Source organism: Theropithecus gelada, chromosome 18, assembly GCF_003255815.1.
Source record: "Theropithecus gelada isolate Dixy chromosome 18, Tgel_1.0, whole genome shotgun sequence".
Taxonomy (NCBI): Eukaryota; Metazoa; Chordata; class Mammalia; order Primates; family Cercopithecidae; genus Theropithecus; species Theropithecus gelada.
This window is the reverse complement of record NC_037686.1, coordinates 12,952,188-12,973,632: the sequence shown is the minus strand read 5'-3', so window position 1 is coordinate 12,973,632 and position 21,445 is coordinate 12,952,188. Positions and strand designations below refer to the sequence as shown.

The 21,445-nt window shown below is 37.0% G+C and overlaps 1 protein-coding gene across 1 annotated transcript in view; it reads right to left on the bottom strand.

The window, feature by feature from the left end:
- Positions 1–21,445, bottom strand: part of THOC1 (THO complex 1) — a 51,375-nt gene that overhangs the window by 3,529 nt on the left and 26,401 nt on the right. The window contains exons 12-18 of the mRNA XM_025365001.1: positions 9,576–9,676; positions 8,107–8,173; positions 7,859–7,909; positions 7,696–7,766; positions 6,884–6,979; positions 6,232–6,297; positions 850–933 (exon numbers count right to left, since the gene is read on the bottom strand). Of these exons, the coding sequence (XP_025220786.1) occupies positions 850–933; positions 6,232–6,297; positions 6,884–6,979; positions 7,696–7,766; positions 7,859–7,909; positions 8,107–8,173; positions 9,576–9,676 (536 nt within the window). The remainder of the gene's footprint in view (positions 1–849; positions 934–6,231; positions 6,298–6,883; positions 6,980–7,695; positions 7,767–7,858; positions 7,910–8,106; positions 8,174–9,575; positions 9,677–21,445) is intronic.

Below are 21,445 nucleotides of genomic sequence, written 5' to 3'. Positions count from 1 at the left end.
ACTGACCACTGCTAGAGAAAACAGTGAAGAGGTCACAGAGGTCACAGTAATTAACAACTCTGGGCACAGGGTCACACTAGTAACGAATATTGAGTGCTAACTACATGCCCTGTATGGTTGAAAGTGAACTGTCTTATTTAATCCTCAGAATAACCCTGTGAAATGGGTACTGTTACTATTTAACAGATGAGGAAAGGGAGGATGGCGATTCAATTATTAAATTAGCCTTAGTCGTCTAATAAGTAAGTGGTAGAGGGGACTGGAACCCATGCATTCTGACAAGAGGCCTCTTGCCTTTAAACCACTACTCTTCAATTCCTATTGAAAGCCATGAGACTGTGGTGTCACCCAGAAGGTTCTAGATAAAGAGGCTAAGACTGAGTCCTGATGTTACTCCAACATTTGAGTTAGGCAGAGGATGAGGAGGCTGAAATGGAATGTGAGGTGGAGTGGGCAGCTAGGGCAAAGGGCAAACAGAAGAACCATGGATTTGGATTCTCATGGACGCCAAGAGAAGAAAACATTATCTAAGGGGAACAGGATAGGTTAAGAGCTGCTGTGAGATACTGTGCTTTGAAGGGTAGAGAGAAAAGAACTAATAGTTGGAGAGTAATGGGAGCCAGGGGGAGTTTTTTTTTTCTTATATTTTGAAACAAGGGTGATTCCAAGTCATGCTTAGTTAACAGGAATACTCCTTGAAATCAGGATGTGTCCTAACAGGAACTCCCCTAAGAGAAAAAGCACTACTCTTTCCACTGCCTCTCAATAAGTTTTCTAGTATACACATAATTCCTAAGGAAAAAACAAATCGAATAAAATTAAAATGAGCTAATGAGAAACATTACTTACTTATATTCATTTTCAACCATATTTTCAGGGTCTGCCTGTTCAATGGCTTCTTCAAAGAATTCCTCCAAAGTGGGCATGTATTCCCTGAGCAGTATAAAATAACTAGTGAGGATCACATATATTCTTAATAATAAATACTCATAAAGTGGTGGCAAGACAAGATTCTAATGGCCCCATACTTTTAGTTACAGTTTTGATTACTTGGGAACTCAGACTTTTAAGGAACTAAAATCCTCAAAACTAAATTCAGAAAGGACAATAAAGAGGGGATAGTCTAATACTAAACAATATTACATAGTATTTACTACATATATTGTATACTTTAATTACACACCATAATATATGAATATGTTGCTATTCAAAGAGGGCAGCCAGGGGATTTTATAGCATTTGAATTTTACCAGCAAATAAGAAACTTTTACATAACGTCCCCATCCATGAATTATTTTTTCTTTAAACCAGAATTAGACCAAAGCTAATAATCAGACCATAATACGATTTCAAGGGTTTAACCTTTAGCTCTTATTTAAATTGTTACCATGGTAGCATTGTTGATTTTTAAAATGCATCTTTCTTGAATTTGTTTTTAGAAATAAAATTTTTATACAGGGACAAGCAAAGAAATGAGATCTCAGGATCAGAAGACATCTTCTAGAATAAAACTAGGAAAATGGGCTCTCTAAAAAAAATTATCCCAATATCCATTCATTTCCTAATGCTATAGATAATATATTCCATTTTATGAACATGCCACAAGTTATCCATGTCCTATCCAGAGATATTTAAGTTGTCTTCCCACTCTTTGCTCTGACAATGTTAAAGGGACATTCTTGCACCTGTCTCCTTGTAGATAAACAGATTTCTTTAGGCACTGGGCCTTCAAACTTCCACTGCAACCCACAGTAAGAAACTCATTTTACATTGCAACCCAGTACACACATATATGCAAGTATATGTACCATAGATATAAGTAAAGCTAATGTTTCACAAAAGTACATTTCCTATTTCATTTAAAAAATGCTAGTTTAAATTACTAAACTGACTTTACAAACCACCAATGATTCTCAAACTTCGTTGTTTTTTATTGTTTTTTTTTTTTTTGAGACAGAGTCTCGCTCTGTCACCCAGGCTGGAGTGCAGTGGCCGGATCTCAGCTCACTGCAAGCTCCGCCTCCCAGGTTCACGCCATGCTCCTGCCTCAGCCTCCGAGTAGCTGGGACTACAGGCGCCCGCCACCTCGCCCGGCTAGTTTTTTGTATTTTTTAGTAGAGACGGGGTTTCACCGTGTTAGCCAGGATAGTCTCGATCTCCTGACCTCGTGATCCACCCGTCTCGGCCTCCCAAAGTGCTGGGATTACAGGCTTGAGCCACCGCGCCCAGCCTCAAACTTAGTTTTTAAAAACACTATTCTGATCAACACACCTACTAGCAGGGCACAGACATCTTTAACATTCAGATAAGAGTGGTTGTGCCATCAGACTCCCACCAGCAGCACTGGCAAATTATTTTTATCCATAATTCTTATAGAATCTGGGTATTTTTAAATTACTGTATCTCTTAGCTGTGAAACTGCCCGCTGTAGTTTTTAACTGTACTTCCAGTTACTAGTGAAGTTCAGCATCTTCTCAGAGGTTTATTAAGGTTTCTACTTCTGAATCTGGCTCTTCCTTTGTCCGTTTTTCTACTGGATTGATTTACTCTCATAGATTTGGTAGGAATCTAATTTTATTTATCAATTGTGCTAGAATTTTATCTATTTTTCTTGGTCTTAAAAAAAATCTTTTGATTTTGTTGATCTTCTCCATTGTTTGTTGGCTATTTTTACTGATTTCTAATCTTCTTTTACTTTCTACTTCTATACGTTTACTTTTCTTCTGAATGACTCTCAGTGTTAGACTCTTACTTAGCTTGGTTTTTAGATTTCATTCTTTTTGAAAGTGTAAACACTTAAGGCTATACATTTCTCTTCTGTATTCTACTAAGTTAGATCTCAAAGTCTGAACATGTAGTGTTTTCACTGTCATTTGGCCCTACATTTTCTAATTTCCATTATGATTTATTCTTTGATTCAAGGATTATTTAGAAGTGTGTTTAAAGCAGTTTTAAGTATTTTTGCTTTTGTTATTCACATATAATTTACAAAAACTTGTGGTTTCTGTAAGACCAAGCCTGTTAATTATTTTGTTAAATTCTAAATGTATTACACTAAGTTTTTTCCACCAAAATTTATTAAATTCTGAGAAAGGTCTGTCAAAATCCTACTAGATGGTGGGTTTTCTGGGTGGTGGATGGTGAAAACTGACCTGGGTCAACTTCTCATTCTAATTTTGTCAAATTTTTGAGAACACATTCTTAGAAAATAAAGTTTAAAATGTGTGTATTTCTATTTTTTCCTTTTATCTTTATGCAATGATTGCCTTTATTTTTAATAATGCTTTCTGCTTTTAAGTCTTTTCTGCCTGATCCGAATATAACTATGCCTTTTAAAATTTACATCTTTTAAAAGTTCTTTCAGTTTCAACCCTTCCATATCTATTTTTAAGGTATATTTCTTATAAACATATAGATAGATTAGATGGATCTTTTTTTTTTTTTTTTTTTTGAGACGGAGTCTCATTCTGTTGCCCAGGCTGGAGTGCAGTGGGCGCAATCTCGGCTCACTGCAAGCTCCGCCTTCTGGGTTCACACCATTCTTCTGCCTCAGCCTCCCAAGGTGCTGGGACTACAGGCGCCCACCACCATGCCCGGCTAATTTTTTGTATTTTTAGTAGAGACAGGGTTTCACCGTGTTAGCCAGGATGGTCTCGGTCTCCTAACCTCATGATCCGCCTGCCTAGGCCTCTCAAAGTGCTGCGATTACAGGTGTGAGCCACCGCGCCTGGCCGATGGATCTTTAAAACATAACACCAATTTCTGTCTTTGAGCCAGAAAGTCCATTTCCATTTATATTTGAATTTAACCATACTGTTTTGTACTTTGTGTTGTGTTTTCTGAGCTTTTTTTCTCCTCTCCTACTTTCTATTTACTTGCTTAAATTTTCTGTATTTACCTTTTTTACCCCTCAATTTATTTAAAAATTACATATTCCATTTCTTTCACATACTTTACAAGCATGTTTGACTTAACCATAACATTCTTTAATTCTGACCACCCCTTCTTGTCTTACCTGTCACTTTTAGCAAGTTTACCTTTTAAAATAACTCTAAATAATAATTATTACTATTTTATACAATGAATTCTTGATAAGATTTATTCAGATTTCTTCATGTTTACCAAAGTGTCTACACAGTAATCCTTTCTGCAGTTTACTTCTTTCTGGGTTCAGTTTCCTTAAGACAGCTTTTTCACTAGGGACTGTTGATAGTTTCTCATAGTTTTAGTCAATCACTCAATTAACCACAACTGTTTAACTTGTTACAGAATTTCTGAGTTGAATGTTGAAAAAGTAATACTTCTAGAAATGAGAAAATATACTCATTGAATTTACAAAATGGGCAGGTTTAATAGCAGACTAGACATAGGAAAAGCAAGAATTAATGGATTAATGATTAAGAAATCACCCAGAAAGCAATGCAGAAGGAGCAAGAGTTGGAAACAATGAGTTAATGATAGTTGAGGAGGTCCAGCAAACATCTAATGGCAGAAGAAATAACAGAGAATGCGAAAGACATTTTCAAACACTCATCCCACTGTCTTCTGATTTCTTTGGTTATTCTTGAAGTCAACTGTTAGTTTAACTGTGCTCCTCTGTAGGTTGTTTTTTCTCTCTGGTGACTTTATTATCATGTACAGAGATATGGATTTATTTGGTTTATCCTCCTTAAGTATTATACTTCTTGAACCTATGAATTAATGCCTATTCTTAATAATTAACTCAATTATTGCCTCTTTCCCATTCGCTATTATTTCTTTCTGCCATTAGATGTTTGCTGGACTTCCTCAACTATCATTAAGTCATCGTTTCTAACTCTGCTCCTACTGTATTGCTTTCTGGGTGATTTCTCAATCATTAATTAACCCATTAATTCTTACTTTACCTATGTCTAGACTGCTATTAAACCTGGCCATTTTGCAAGTTCAGTGACTATATTTTTTCGTTTCTAGAAGTATTACTTGTTTTTCAAGTCTGCCTAGTCCTTTTTGATAGTGCCATATTCCTGTGTTTTCAATTCCTTCTTATTTTGTCTTAATTTTCTGAAATATACTTTTTTTTACAGCCTTTATCTTATGGTTTTATTATCTAAAGTGGCCAACTTCTGTTGCTTGTTCTGTTTGCCAATCTTGCTCATGGTGGACTATTTCCCTGAAAGTTTTGTAAGTTTGGATGGTGAACTTATCTTTGGGTTTTATTTTTTTTAACAACCTTGTGAATATAATCTTTAGATTTTTATCTGTGGGAATCTTGTTTAGTTTGGGTTGAAGGGGTGACCTTCAGGAAGATTTTTATTGCCAGCATAGGACTTTCTAGTTCACTGTCGTAGCTTGAGGGTTCCTTTACATTGCTGGTAGGAAAAATTTAAACTGTAAGACTGCAAGAGAGCAGACTTATGGGACAATTTCTCAGGGAATACTTTTTCCTGTAACCTATGTGTTGGTAAAAACCGATAAGCTTGTTTCCTGTGCCAGGGAGCAAGCATATCCCCGCCCTGCCCTTCTTTTACAGATGCGTAGTGCTTCAACAATTTCAGCTTTGTTCAGGGGAAACTCACTCACAAATTCATGCAGGCCTAAGGCCTTTCTGTCCTTTTGTGACTATTAAAACCCAAGTTCGGCTGGGTGCGGTGGCTCACGCCTGGAATCCAAGCACTCTGGGAGGCTGAGGCAGGCAGATCACAAGGTCAGGAGATTGAGACCATCCTGGATAACACGGTGAAACCCCATCTCTACTAAAAATACAAAAAATTAGTCGGGCGTGGTGGCAGGAGCCTGTAGTCCCAGCTACTCGGGAGGCTGAGGCAGGAGAATGGCGTGAACCCAGGAGGAGGAGCTTGAAGTGAGCCGAGATCGCGCCACTGCACTCGAGCCTGGGCAACAGAGTGAGACTCCGTCTCAAAAAAAAAACAAAACACAAAACCCAAGTTCCCTGGTTCCCAAAGCTGGGAATCATTAGTACTGCTGCCCTAGAACCATATTCTGTTCATAGGCTTACTCTTCTGTTTGTAGTTTTGATTCCTTTTGTGAATCTTTATTTTTTCGTGATTTCTAAAATTATTTTATCAGCACTTCGAGGAGTTTTATGGTGGGAAGTTATACTCTGCTGTGCCAAGAGTCAACCACAATAAACTTTTAAATTTCGTTTGAGCTCTGATCATAGCTGAGAAAAAGCTCCATTCTACTCAACTTGGTAAAAGCAACACTTCATTTGAAAAATGTTCAACTTGCCTTGTCTCTGATTTACAGGCTTCCATATTATCAGGACAAAGATTCCAAAGCCTTGTTAACTCCTCACTACAAAACAGACACAGAAATAAATACGTTTTTTATGGACACCATCCTTATGTGCTTTGAAACTGAACAGAAAAACAATACAATGTACATAGTGGATTTGGGGATGTTGATAGTATGAGTTTTACTTTTCTCAATAATTTTTGGTATTTAAAATACCTAAAATTATTCTCTATATGAACATATCATTAATTATGACTAATGATAATTGAATAATCTTTAGTTTTTTCTAAAAATATTCAAGCACAATCTAAAGCAATGATTAGTTAAGTAGAAGGTAAGAGAACTCAAGGATTAAGGTACCTTGCAACAACTAGAAGTGAGCTTCATCAATCTAAACAATCCTACTGTCTGAAACGGAAAAAACGGCACAGCCGAGAGACACAGATTTTGGAAGCTGGAGACAAAATGAAGGTTTTATCTGGTGTATGAACCTACATAATGGGCAGTATAGAGAGTGCGGTTTGCTCTGGCTCTCTATGTGTGTACCAAACACAAAGTCATATTATATTTTGGATGGAGAGTTCTTATAGTAACATCTTCAAAATATAAAAATAAGAACATTCCACATGAAGACAAGTTCACCTACTTTCCCATCAGAATTTTTTTGCTGGGTCCTTTCCCTAGGAAGTCCTCGGGTGCTGTTCTCTTCCGAATTATTCTCGTAGGTTTGGTATCTGATGTTCTGTGGTGAAAAAAAACATACACTATTTTTTGAATTACAAATGGATAGCAGAAATAGAAGAATGTTTAATGTAAAATAAAATTTATTGTTTTCCTCTTAAGAAAGATGAAAACTGGCTGGGCATGGTGGTTCATGCCTGTAATCCCAGCACTTTGATGGGCTGAGGTAGGTGGATCACCTGACATCAGAAGTTCGAGACCAGCCTGGCCAACATGGTGAAACCCTGTCTCTACAAAAATACAAAAATTAGCCAGACATGGTGGTAGGTGCCTGCAATCCCAGCAACTCGGGAGGCTGACACATGAGAATCGCTTGAACCCAAGAGGCGGAGGCTACAGTGAGCTGAGATCGCGCCACTGCATTCCAGCCTGAGTGATAGAGACTCCATCTCAAAAAAAAAAAAAAAGATGAAAACTTCATATTATGATAGAACAATTATCAGATATAAGACAAAAATGCCACATTACAGGGCAAATCACATGGAGTAGATATACAGTATTCTTCTCAATAATATAGATGTTTGTTCCAGGAATTTAATGACAAGAAATTTATGAGGTAAAAAAAATACAGAGGTAAATCAAAGTGGTTGTACTCTTACAGAGTTCGACTTACATTTTTTATATGAAATATATACATGTATCTTTACATGCTATAGTCGTATCGGAGCATATTTTCAAAAGCTTTTCTCATCGTTCTTGTGATGAGTATGTATTTACCTTTCTTTCACAAAACTTGGGCAACCTTCATTTTTCCATGAGTTCCAGTTTTCTTCAGTGTTTAATATATGCTGGGAAAAACCGAGATTACATTTTGGTTAATGGAATCCTCTGAAATTCTGTTTCGTGCTAAGAGGAGGATGTAAACATAAAAAACACATACCTCTACCATCTTTGAAAATCTTTCTCCATCGGGGGGGTTTTCAGATAGTAGCTGTGATTAGAAAGAATATACTAAGCTTTCAACAACTTTCTGCATCATAGGAGTGGTTTGTAGGCAGAGAACCAAGGAGTGTTTGTGGTCTTGTACCTGAGCTTAACTTTATCCTTATTTTCCTATTTGGGGCTGAAACAAAGAAAATCCTAAATTTCCATTTTTTCAATCATGGGTTTGTTGCGTGTTGAACTTACTTGATAAACTGATTTTGTAGTATCTTCAATCCAAAGTGATTGTTCATCAGTTAAAACATAGTTTGAACTAGGGAACAAAGCAATGAAAGCATGCTTGAGTTACAGCAATGCATATCCAATTTTAAGCTTTAAAAAACACAAGGCATGTAACATGTAACTATACTGTGGATAGTGTCAAAAATTACCAAGATAAGAATAGTCACAAAAGAAAGGATTATAAGAGAAAATTCTTGCACTTCTTCCTCAAGAGGGTTGGTACTAAAGACATAAAAACATATGCAGGGAATAAAACATTCAATTAATCAATCGGATTCACTATGAACAGAGCAATAAATGTTTCCTAAAATAAGCTGAGTGTGAAATGAAAACCTCTGATTTGATATTAAGATATTTGTATACATGATGCACATTCAGTATGGCATGCTACATTCCTTTAAGGTTCATTCAAAACACGACGAATAAAAACACCCAAACCCTAGAAAAGGCAACAGGCAAACCCAAATTGTTAATAGCCGCCACTAACTGAACTCTCACAATGCACTAGGTGATTTAAAGACATCCAATAAATATTGATGGCTAGGATCTGAACACTTTACATACATTATTTACTGAATTCTTGGAACAAGTACATGTACATATTAAACACAGACTACAGTGGCTCAATGATTTGCCCAAGGCCATAAAGCTTTAATTCAAACCTACGTCTCACTCCAAAGTCCCTGATCTTCCTACAATGCTATACCAAACCTCAAAAATAGATAGAAGGATAAGAAATTACATTTTTTTAGTGTTTACCATGTGCTACTACCTTAAAATGAGAAGTCTGAAAGAGCTGCACTGCAGCCAGCAAATGATGAGCCTGGGATTCAAACCCAGCAGGTAGTAAAGTCATTATACAACTAATACTGCATTGCTCAGTGTCCTTAACACAAATACCGTTAAGTAGCAGTGGGCTCCACCTTCAGTTATGGACAGGACAGGAGGAAATGGATGGAGGGATTTAGAGAGACAGTAGAGAGCCTAATAAGGTTTTGTGAAACCCCAAAGAAATGAACTCCTTTTTGCTTAAATATTTTATTTGCATCTTTTAGCTTGAATGTCCTACCCAGCTCCACACCTTGTGAGATATGTATTACTGGCTTAGTCTACAAATCCGCTTTGGAGGAGGTCTGAGGGAGGTGAGAAGGGAATGATGAAAGTTTGGAGCAGAGACCTCCACCTGCCAATAAAGACGACAACTCCTGGTAAGCCCTGGAATTGGGGCAGGAAAAACTCACACTGACAGATATATTTAACATCTTTTCCTTAATCCTAACATCTAAAAGCCTTCAATATATCAGCTGCAATACATGTGTTTTAGGGATACAACCTTAACATGAAATGGACACAATACAAAAGAAAAATCATAAGCAAGTCCTTTTTTTTCTTGGCTACTGTTTACAAATTATTTACTACCCATATTATCTTACCTTTTGAATTTGACCTGCCCCTTGAGATATTGGAATAAAATGAGATACTGCAACAGGATGTGTCGACGAAAGTTACTGTCACTCAGTTGTAAATCCATCAGCTACTCAAGAAACAAGCAAACACATACGAAAACAACACATTAAAATCAAGTTTTGCCTAAAGGTACAAAATGTGCTACTATAGAAATGGAAGATTCCAATTCAATTTAAAAAACATTTGTTGAGAATTCATTGCACATGAGGCATTACCGCACAAGCCCAAAGACAGTCCAGTCAAGGTTTCACTTAGACTTCTTGACTGTTTTATGCCATGACAGATTCATGTTGGTGGATAACAATGCTCTATCTGTGGTCCTGACATGAGGATAAAATAAGGCAGAAATATAAAAAAGTAAACTGGGCATGGTGGCACAAGCCTATAGTCCCAGCTACTCAGGAAGCTGAGAAGGAGGATCACTTGAACCCAGGAGTTCGAGATCAGCCTGAGCAACATAGCAAGACTCTAAATTAAAATAAAAAAAAAAAAAAAGTAAAAAGTAAAACTGAGGCTACTACTTTCCCACATATGAAGAAATACTGGCTAAAGAAGATATGGATAACAGCACAATATCAACGGGTACCACTCATTTTTGCAGCCCTATAAGTGCCTGCAACAGAGGTATTAAGAAATTAGAGGTGAAAATCATCTCTGATTAGATGGGCTTTGTTTTTTTTAAGCTTTTAGTGAAAACTGCATCATACTTGTATTATCACAGAATCTGGATTAGAAAGGACTTGAAGGTGATTTATGAGGAAGTTCTTCTTCAACGACCCTGCCATCCAGCTGTAAGAATAACTTGCGGGTGACGAAGGAAAGTCATTCTGATTATGTGCATGGAGCACTGAAGGAAAGGTGAAGTCTGTAACCACAAACTCACGCTAGTACTGCTTTCAAAAACTACAGTAACAAAGGAAAGCCACGTTCTCCTAAATGAATCACCAGTAAGGCAGCTGGAAGCATCAGAAATTGGTTTTGGTTCAATGTCCCAAGTTCTGGTGGCTCTGCTTTACATGGTTTGGTACCATTTAGTAAGGCCACCTAACACACACAAGCCTCCTTATTCACTAGCAACCCCTTCCACACCGCGGCTCCAGGTCTTAAAAAAAAAATTAATGATCAGCCTTCCCGTCAGGTTTCCCACACTTTTAAGGACTGAATATATTTGATTGTTATTTATATTAACTCTCCTATCCCAAATTGGAAATGTGAATGGCTGGCCATCAGCCTTCCTTTCCTCCAGCCCCTGGGCAACTTGACTGTCTCCACTCAGGCTGTTAGTTCCTTGCCATCAACTCCACGGACAGGCCCACCTCTGCTCCAGCTACCCACTACTGTGGCCACAGCTAGACCTGGGGTTACAGCTTCCCCAGATCTGAAGTCTTTAACTCACAATCCTATCTCACCACCTCTATCCTTCCCAGGTCTCTCACTCAGGTGCTTCCAATATACCTAATATTTGGATCTTACTGAGACTTTAAGGCCCTTTCTATTCTCTACCTGTTAGTCCAATCCTATTTTAGTCTAGATAAGGGGTCAGCAAACCTTTTCCTGAAGTGTGAAATAGTAAATATTTTTATTAATAGGTTATGTGGGCTAAGAGGCATAATATGGATATTATGTAGGTATTTAAACATCTAAAATATAAGAGATAAAAAAAAAAACCAAAACCACCAAAAACAACCAACACGGGTGGTGGGCCAGATTTGGCCTGTAGGCTATAATCTGCCAACTCCTGGTCTAGACTTCATGGTTAATCTCTTTGGCCGTTTTCTTGCCAACTTCCTCAACACACTTGTCCCATATTTCTTCTGTCACATCTAGTGAGCACACAGCAACCTTGAATAAACCAACTGTCACCTTCTCTATACCAACTCTCAGGCTTCCAATCTCGGCTGAAAGTGAGGTGCCTGAGTGAATATACCAAATTACACAGCTATGCAGAAGGCACCACTGGTATGTGGTCTCCACCTTAAACATCTGTTTTTAGTCAGCAATCTCTCTTTATTCTTCAAGGTCATTCTCTCTCCTATTCTTCACAGTAATGATTTCAAACCCTTTTCACTTAGCAAAAATACTACTTTACCACTCCTCTTCACTTTCAGTAGATAACTACTTTTGCCTTCAATGAGGAGAAAAATTCATTAAATTGGAAAGCATTTCATTTCTTGGCCCCAAAATGACAAGTCAGCTGCACCCACACCTTTGTTTACCTCATTTCCTTCTATCACAACTCCTTCATGACTAAAGGTATTCCATCTGGATTACCTTCCATCTGGAATCCCAATATCCCTAATAACTGAGTTCCATCAACTAACTGCCCTGGTTTCTGTATCTACAACCTCTTCTTTCCAAGCTCCTTTCCATAAGCATTACATAACCTCCCTCAAAGATCTCCCACATTCTCACCTCACCCTTTAATAGCAAAGCTTCTTTAACTGACTACAGGCACTGTTGCCAATCAGCCCCTCAACCTGCTATCATCTGACAGCCTCATCCACTAATCCATTGAAAGTGTTTTTGTTGGTTGGGCGTGGGGGCTCATGCCTGTAACCCCAGCACTTTGGGAGGCTGAGGCGGGCGGATCACGAGGTCAGAAGTTCGAGACTAGCCTGGCCAACATGGTGAAACCCGTCTCTATTAAAAAAAAAAAAAAAAAGGTTGGGCGTGGTGGTACACACCCTGTAATTCCAGCTGCTCCGGAGGCTGAGGCAGGAGAATAGCTTAAACCTGAGAGGCGGAGGTTGCAGTGAGCCGAGACCATGCCACTGCACTCCAGCCTGGGCAACAGAGCGAAACTTGGTCTCAGGGCAGGAGAAGTGTTTTGTCAAGATCACCAATGACTTATTTGTTGTTAAATCCTGTGAACACTCTTTATTGTCCTCATCCTACTTGATATGCTTGGCTTCCATGAGTGCCCTGCTTTTCTCTCTATACTATACTCTCAACCTAGATCTCAACTATACTCTCAACTATATACTCAACTATACTCTCAACCTAGATCTTGTTCCTAATCTCCAGATTTGTATACTCAACAACCTATTACACATCTCTACTTGAATGTTCAACTGACACTTGATTGGATTTTACAAAGTAAAACATCAGTTTTCTCCACAAAAGCTGTTCTCCAGTGTTGACTAATTCAATGAGAGGCTCCAACATCCACCCATTTGCCCAAGCAACTCTAGGAAGGCTTCCTGGAGAAAGCAGCATCTAAACTCTCAACAAGGAACAAACCTAAAGATGGAGAGTGGGGGTTGGGGGACGGGGGAGAAAAGGGGGGAGCCAAATAAGAGACTGGTCTATTTGAAGGACCAAAGTACAGAGTTCAATACATCTGGAGTAGAGATGTGAACCCCTGGCTTAAAGAGACGAACCAAAGTGGCTAGGTGATGCTTACTAGCTGTTCATTTTATTTTTTTTTGTTGAAAGATTTTTCTTGATAGAAACAATGGATTGAAAATAGGAGTCAACAAACCACTGAATCGGGGTGAAAAGGTCTAATGAGATTCAAGCTAACTGTTTCACATTATACTTAAGGAAACTAGGTCCAGAAAAGTTAAAACTACCTAGGCAAGATTACACAGCTAGTTAGTGACAGAGCTGACAGTGAAACTAATGCACTCAATTGTACCCTTTCCTTCATAATATATACTATCTAGTTCCATTTTTCTTTGCTTATTTAAAAAATTATACCATTTACACTATGTCATGGGTCAAACATTTCATTATTATTAGTTTTAGAAACAGGGTCTCACTCTGTTTCTCAGGCTGGAGTGCAATGGCACCATCACAGCTCACTGCAGCCTTGAACTCGGGAGCTCAAGCAATTCTCTCGCCTCAGCCTCCTGAGTAGCTAGGACAACAGGCATATGCCACAATGCCCAGCTAATTTTTTTCTTTTAAATTTTTTGTAGAGACAGAGTCATACTTTGTTGCCCAGGCTGTTTTGAACTTCTGGCTTTAAGCAATCCTTCAGCCTCAGCTTTACAAAGTGCTGGGATTATGGGTGTAGGCCATCATGCCTGGCCCAAATGTTTCTTTGTAAATGTCTGTGTATCTTGAGCAAAGGGCTTTTATTATCCTTAGCTGTATGTATGTATGTATGTATGTATTTAGTACAGAAGGGTCTTGCTATGTTGCCCAGGCTGAACTTGAACTCCTGGGCCCAAGTGATCCTCCCACCCTGGTCTCCTAAATAGCTGAACTACAGGCATACATCACTGGACAAGGCTACTGTCCTTAGTTTTTATGGCACATCTTAGCTCAGGCCTCAGTTTTCCTGATATTCTAAACCTAAAAAGTCTCATGCTTTTCATTTTAGTCATCCTTACATGCCTTTCTGTCAACCAATTTTACATATAAATAATATTCCTGGGTAAAATTAAAGTGTATGAAATCTTCCATTTCTATCAATTTAACACAAAATACTTAAAAAAATGTGTGTTAGAAAACAAAATATTCAGAACATTCTCATTAAAATCTTACCAATTGTCATAACACATCAGGTGAGATCAAATTATCCAATTTTTAAATTATGAAATATTTTAAATGTTCAAAAAGGTATAGTTAAATAATACAATGTTCATGTACCCACTACCCAGTCACATATAAAATCCTAACATTTTTACTTGTTACACATCTGTTAAAGAAACAGAATATCATAGACACTGTTGAAGCTCCCTCTATAACCTCCCTACTCCTATTTCCCTCCCTCCCTCTACTATGGTAACCACTACCATGTATTTCACGGTTAGGATTTTTATACACATTTTATATTACTACATATGTAAACATCTATAATATATGGATGTACTTTGCATTGTTTCAACCTCTATACAATATGTGCTATTGTGCAATTTGCTATTTTCATACAACACTATGTTTGAAATTTACCCATCTTAATACATGTTGCTCTAGTTCAGGGATTGGCAAATCTTTTAAGGACCAGCCAGAAACTATTTTAGGCTCTATGGACTATATATATCTGTCACAACTATTTATCTCTGCTGTTACAGAGCAAAAGCAGTCAGAGACAATCTAAATGAATGAGGGTGGCTGTGTTCCAATAAAAATTATTATTCTTTTTTATTGTTTTCTGAGATAGGGTCTGACTCTGTCACCCAGGTTGGAATGCAGGAGCACGAATATGGCTCACTGCAGCCTTGACCTCCTGGGCTCAAGCGATTCTCCTGCCTCACCCTCCCCTGTAGCTAGGACTACAGGCATAAGCCACCACAGTCAGCTCATTGTAATATTTTTTTGTAGAGATGGGGTATCACTTTGTTGCTCAGGCTGGTCTCAAACTCCTGGTTTCAAGCAATTCTCCTGCCTTGGCCTCCCAAAGTGCTAGGATTACAGTCACTGCACCTGGCCCAATAAAAATTACAAAAACAGATGATATGCCAGATTTGCCAACCCCTGCTATAATTAATCCATTTTCAGTGCTTTATAGAACTATCACATAAAATTATCTTATCACCCAGTCTTCTGCTTGTGAACACTGACACTGTTTCTAACCTTTCATTTACAAATACATCATTTACAGACAATGGTACAGTGAATCTTCTTAGAGATTTCCTTGTGTACATGGGTCCTATGTAGGGGGCCATATTTAGGAACAAATTTTAACTTCACTAGTTTTTACAAAAGTATTCTGCAAAGTGGTTGATTCAATTTATATTTCAACAGTGTATAAAAGTTCTCATTTTCCCACATCTCTGCCAATACTATTATTGTTAGGCTTTTCAATTTTGGCCAGGTTGCTAAGTGTGAAATGGTTATCTCATCATTTTATTTGCACTAGAGAGGCTTAGCAACTTTTGCAAGCTCATTCACTATTCAGTTTTCTACATCTTTAAATGACTTGTTCTTATCATCTTTTCAGTTTTCCATCTGGTTGTCTTTTATCAATGGAATATTCTGAATACTAATCTTTCCTGGTTATATAGGTGGCAAATAATCTTCTCCTAGTCTGTGCCTTGTCTTTTTACTTTGCTTATGGTATCTTTTACTATTCAAGACTTTTACATCTTAATATTAAATCTTAAATATTAAATTGATATTTTTCCCTCACAATTTGTGCTTTTTGTAGCTCAAGAAATCTCTCCCTACTCCAAATTTACATATTTCATATTTTCTTCTAAATGTTTTAAAGTCTTGCCTTTCTCATTCATACTGTCAATTAACCTGGAATTGACTGTACTGAGGTACAGACTGAATTTTAATTTTTCCATATGGATAATTTATTAAGAATAGGCTGGGCCTGGTGGCTCATGCCTGTAACCCCAGCACTTTGGGAGGCTGAGCCGGGCAGATCACCTGAGATTGGGAGTTTGAGACCGGCCTGGCCAACATGGAGAAACCTCATCTCTATAAAAATATTAAATTACCCAGGCATGGTGGCACATGCCTGTAATCCCAGTTACTCGGGAGGCTGAGGCAAGAGAATCGCTTAAACCAAGGAGGTGGAGGTTGCAATGAGCTGAGATTGTGCCATTGCACTCACTTGGGCAACAAGAGCGAAACTGTCTCAAAAAAAAAAAAAAAAAACCCCACAAATAATTCATCCTTTCCTCGCTAGTTTATAATGGAATCTTTTTGTATATTAACCTTTTCTACAATTCAGACTTTCTATTGTTTTAGTTTTCTTCTTCTGTATACTGGTACTAATAATTACCTGTCCTAACTACTATTGCTGTATAGGTCTTAATATCTGACAGGGCAAGTGTTCCTGCTTTCTTCATATTTTTCTTACTCTTGGCTCTCTGCTTTTCCATAGAAACATTAATACTAACTTTTTGAGTTCCCATGAAAAAACCCATTCGGTCTTTATAATAAAACAATTCATATTCCTTTGGGTATAACTTAAATTTAAAAATCCATTTGGATACTGATTCAAAACATGCTGAATCAATAAATCTGGGGAGAAGGGGCACTGGGTCTGTATCTATAAATGTAGTAACGCTGCTCCATTTTTGTAATGTTTCTCTATGAAGACTACGCCTAGGTATTGGAGAGTTTTCACTGCTATTCTGAATAACATGTAATTGATTACTAGTTTATAAGAACACTATTATGTTTCTCTTGCAATCTTGCTGAAGTTTCATTAGTTCTAACAGTTTCTTGGTTCTCTTGGATTTTTCTCTGCAGACAATTATATTGTCTTCAAATGGGGATAGTTTACTCTTTTCTTTCCAATACTTACAATTCTTATTCCTTGTTTTTTTCTCTTATTGAAATGGTTAGATCCTCCAGAACGGTGTTGAACAGAAATATGGTTAGTGTCCATCCATGTCTTCTTTTTGGATTTAATGGGAATACTTTTTAAAGTTTCATAATTGTGTATGATGTTTGCAATAGGGTTTTTAAAATCAGTCCTTTTATCAACTCAGAGAACATTCCTTTCTACTTTTTGTATTGAATATTAGATTTTATTGAATTTTCTTGACTTCTGAGCTGATCATACAGATCTTAAAAATCTTTAATCTTTTTTTTTTTTTTTTTCCCAGACATGGTCTTGCTGTGTTGCCCAGGCTGGTCTTGAACTCCTGGGCTCAAGCAATCCTCCGGCCTTAGCCTCCCAAAGTGCTGGGATTACAGGCGTAAGCCAATATGCCCAGCCAATCTGTTGTTCATCTGGCATTATATTCATCTTTCTGATGAACCATACTTACATTCCTAGGATAAACCATATGTCTCTATTTTAAAAAAAAAATAACTACTTCATTTGTGAGTTTATAAAACACTTCTATAAATAGAAAACATTCTATTTATATGTGAGACAAATATATATACACGTTTTTCCTTGTTCTGTCCTTATTGGGATTTTAAGTTATAATCTTATATAATGAACTGGGGGGCTTCTCTTTTTCTAACTTCTGAAAATTTTCATTTATGGTAGAAATTATTTATTCTTTGAAGTGTTGATAAGATGTGCCTGAAAAACCTCTGGGCCTGATGTCATTCAAAAAGTGTCATTCTGGCTGGTATTTCTTTAATGGTTGTTCATCTATTTAGTTGTTGTTGTTTTTTTTTTTTTTTTTGAGAGTCTATTTTGGTCATTACATTTTTCTAAAGAATTCCCATTTTATTAGGCTTCAAAATTTATTTGTAGAAGTTGTTCATAATATCCTCTTAATCATTTCAAATATCTCTAATTATGTCAATTTTTACTGTTAATACTGTTTGCTGGTATCTTTTCATTTTCCTTGCACAGGCTCTGGATTTCTTTTTATAACATTTTCTTTTCAAAGAAACAACTTTCAGTTTTGCTGATATATTTTAAAGTTTCTCTTATTTCATTAAGTTGTGCTATTATTACTTCCATTTTCTTGAGGTTTACTTTGTACTTTTTCTAACTTCTTGAGTTGAATGCTCAATTTGTCACTCCTTCTTGACATTTTTTCCATTAATGCATATGAAGCTTTAACGGTCCCTTTACATCTCCCTTTATTTGTAACCCACACTTCTGACATATCATTCTTCCTGTAATTACAATTTTGATATACATTTATTACAAATTTGGAATTTCCATTATGATTTCTTCTTTAATTCCTGGGAAATGCATTTTTATGTTTTCATATATTTGCCTCTTTTTAAGCTGTCCTTTTTGCAGCTTTAATTTTAGAATTCTAATTTGATGACAGAGAAATGTGGCCAGAGAATGTGTTCTTCATATATAATCTTTGAAATTTGCTGAGAATTTCTTTGTGATCTAGTACATGGTCAAATTTTGTGAATGTTCCACGTATACACAAAAATAAATATATTGCTTCTATTTATTCTGTACTACATCAAGCTTATTACTGTCATTGTTCAAATTTTCCATATACTTAACTAATCTTTAGTCAACCTGATCCATCAGAAGCAGTTAAAAATACATACTGTTATTGTGAGCCAACTTCTCATAACTTTGTAAGTTTTTGCTTAATATATTTTGAGGGTATATTGTGAAATACATATAAGTTCATGACACCTTCTTGGTGGTTAATTCCTTTATTATGTAGTGTTCCTTGTCCTATTTATACTTTTCCCCTTAAATTCTATTTTATTTGTTATTTATGTAGCTTTCTTTTTGTTGGTATTAGCCTGGTATGTTTCTTTCCATCCTAATATTTCAATCATGAGTTTTGTTTTAGGTATATATCCCTTGTGGATACAAACTGCTCCATCTTCCATTTATTAAATTTTTCTTGTGTTCTTTTCTTTTCCACCTAAGTTTTAAGCTCTTAGGTCTGCTTTCTTCCTTCTTAGTGAAAATCATGGAATTACGAACTTGGCTTTGCATAACTAGGAAAGGATAAGATTCTGAGACGCAAATCTCATTAAAAGGAAACTGGTGCCCCCAGAAGACAAATGTACCAATGGCAATTTGGTGCATGGGAAGCTCAGAACATCTGTGTAAATGTGAATTTATGTTTTGCTCTTGAGCCCCCAGTGAGGAAGAGTACACAAAAGGATCGCTACTACTAACCTTGAGTTAGTTCAGAATGTTTTCACTCCTTAAAAGTGCTTTTGTATGACCTCTAGTTGGCCTAATTTAATACTTTTTCCTGTTGACTGAGTGTTAGGCTCTTTTTTTTCTTTTACGTGAAAACCCATATGAATTGTGTGTCAGAGAGTGGGTAACAGGGTAGTCTTTCTGTAGCATGACTGCAGGCGTTGCATATTTCTCGAAAAAGTATTGAGTCTATGAAAGGAACACAGCTATACAGTTTCTACAGTATATAACTCTGATCAGATTGTGTGTCTTGAGAGATTTCTGGAAAAGTACTAAATCTCTCATGTACTGGATTTTTTTTTTTTTTTGAGACAGAGTCTTGCTCTGTCACCCAGGCTGGCGTGCAGTGGCACAATCATGGCTCACTACAACCTCTGCCTCCTGGATTCAAGCAATTCTCCTGCCTCAGCCTTCTCAGTAGGTGGGACTATAGGTGCGCACCACCACGCCCAGCTAAATTTTGTATTTTTAGTAGAGATGGGGTTTCACTATGTCGTCCAGGCTGATCTCAAACTCCTGGCCTCAAGTGATCCACTCACCTCGACCTCTCAAAGCACTGGGATTATAGGCATGAGCCACCACACCCGGCTTCACATACTGGATTTCCTTTTTAAATTGCTGAAGGGCACCACTAAGTGCTTACATAATCCTGGACGAGGTGTTAAAATCTGCCCAGACAATTAAGAAATCAAGGCTAAACTCCACATGTTTTGAATATACCCATTTTCTCCCCAGACTAGGAAAAAAAAAATATAGGTTCCACAGTTAGTATGTTTACAAATATTTAACTTTAAACTTTAAATTTAAACTTTTTAAACTTTTAAACAATTTAAACTTTTACTTTTCACAAATGTATCAGATATTAAATTAGGGTCTAGAGGATTAAACTGTAAAACAGTTTTCTACCTGGAATAGTACCTTCCATATAGCTTATTCAATTGAAATAGAAAACATTGGTTTCTTAGAAAAGAATGTATAAACAATTGTATAAAAACAACTACATTATAAATTTAAATAGCATTCCTTCTTTTTTTTTTTTGAGACGGAGTCTCACTCTGTTGCCCAGGCTGGAGTGCAGTGGTGGGATCTCAGCTCACCACAACCTCTGCCTCCCAGGTTCAATGGATTCCCCTGCCTCAGTCTCTAGGGTAGCTGGGATTACAGGCACCTGCCACCACACCCGGCTAAGTTTTGTATTTTGTGGAGACGGGGTTTCACCATGTTGGCCTGGCTGGTCTTGAACTCCTGACCTCAAGTGATTTCCCCGCCTTGGCCTCCCAAAGTGCTGGGATTGCAGGCGTGAGCCACTGCACCCAGCTCTACTTTGTAATAATTCTTTTCAAAGTGTCTTTCAAAAAAAAGTTCTTAAAAAAATGAAAATCTAATTTTAGTTTAAAGACCTCTCAGTGTCCCTGCTGAGTTATAAGATAAAAGGAGACGCCCATTGAAGGCAGGACCTATCAAGTCTCAATCCTTTTATTTAGTAAAAAAGTAACCTGAAGACACAGTCTCAAAGTTTTAAGCAACTTTCTGTACTAATACAGTAATGTGTCACTTACCTACAGGGATACAGTCTAAGAAAGGTGTCATTAGGCAATTTCCCCACTGTGTGATCATAGACTGTACTTAACAATAGTATTGCCTACTATACACCTAGGTTATATGGTACAGCCTATGGCTCCTAGGCTACGAACCTGTAGAGCATGTTACTGCACTGAATACTGTAGGCAACTGTAACACAATGGTTAAGGATTTGTGTATCTAAACATAGAAAAGGCAAAGTAAAAATACAGTATTATAATATATAATCTTACAGAACCACTGTTGTACATGGGGTTCACTGACCAATTATGTGGTGCCATTATGGGGTGCATGACTGTACTGTGAGGTAGACTTAGAAGGCTATAGTATTCCTCAATAAAATAAATACCAAAGATTTAAATTTCATTTTCCTTAATACTCATAGTCAATGTAAAACAAACTCTAATGTTTTACATTAGTGCTGTTTGAAAGTTTTCAGTCTAAAAGATGACTTTATGACTTTTCTTTGGTTAAACCACAAGGTAGAAAAAAGATACAAATATAGAATTCTAATAAACATAAGATTTTTCTGCCTTTAAAAGGCTAAAATGAAACTTTCTAATATAGGTTATTTTGTTGTTACCTGTATTATTAATACTTAGGATTATTTACACATAAACATGGGTGAACAACTAAATCAAACTGTGATTAAACAGCCAGTGTCTATACGTTGGTTTTCATAAATCTCAGACAATACTGAAAATTATATGAATTTACAGAATATTCTTACGCTATCTGGTAAAGGTTTAA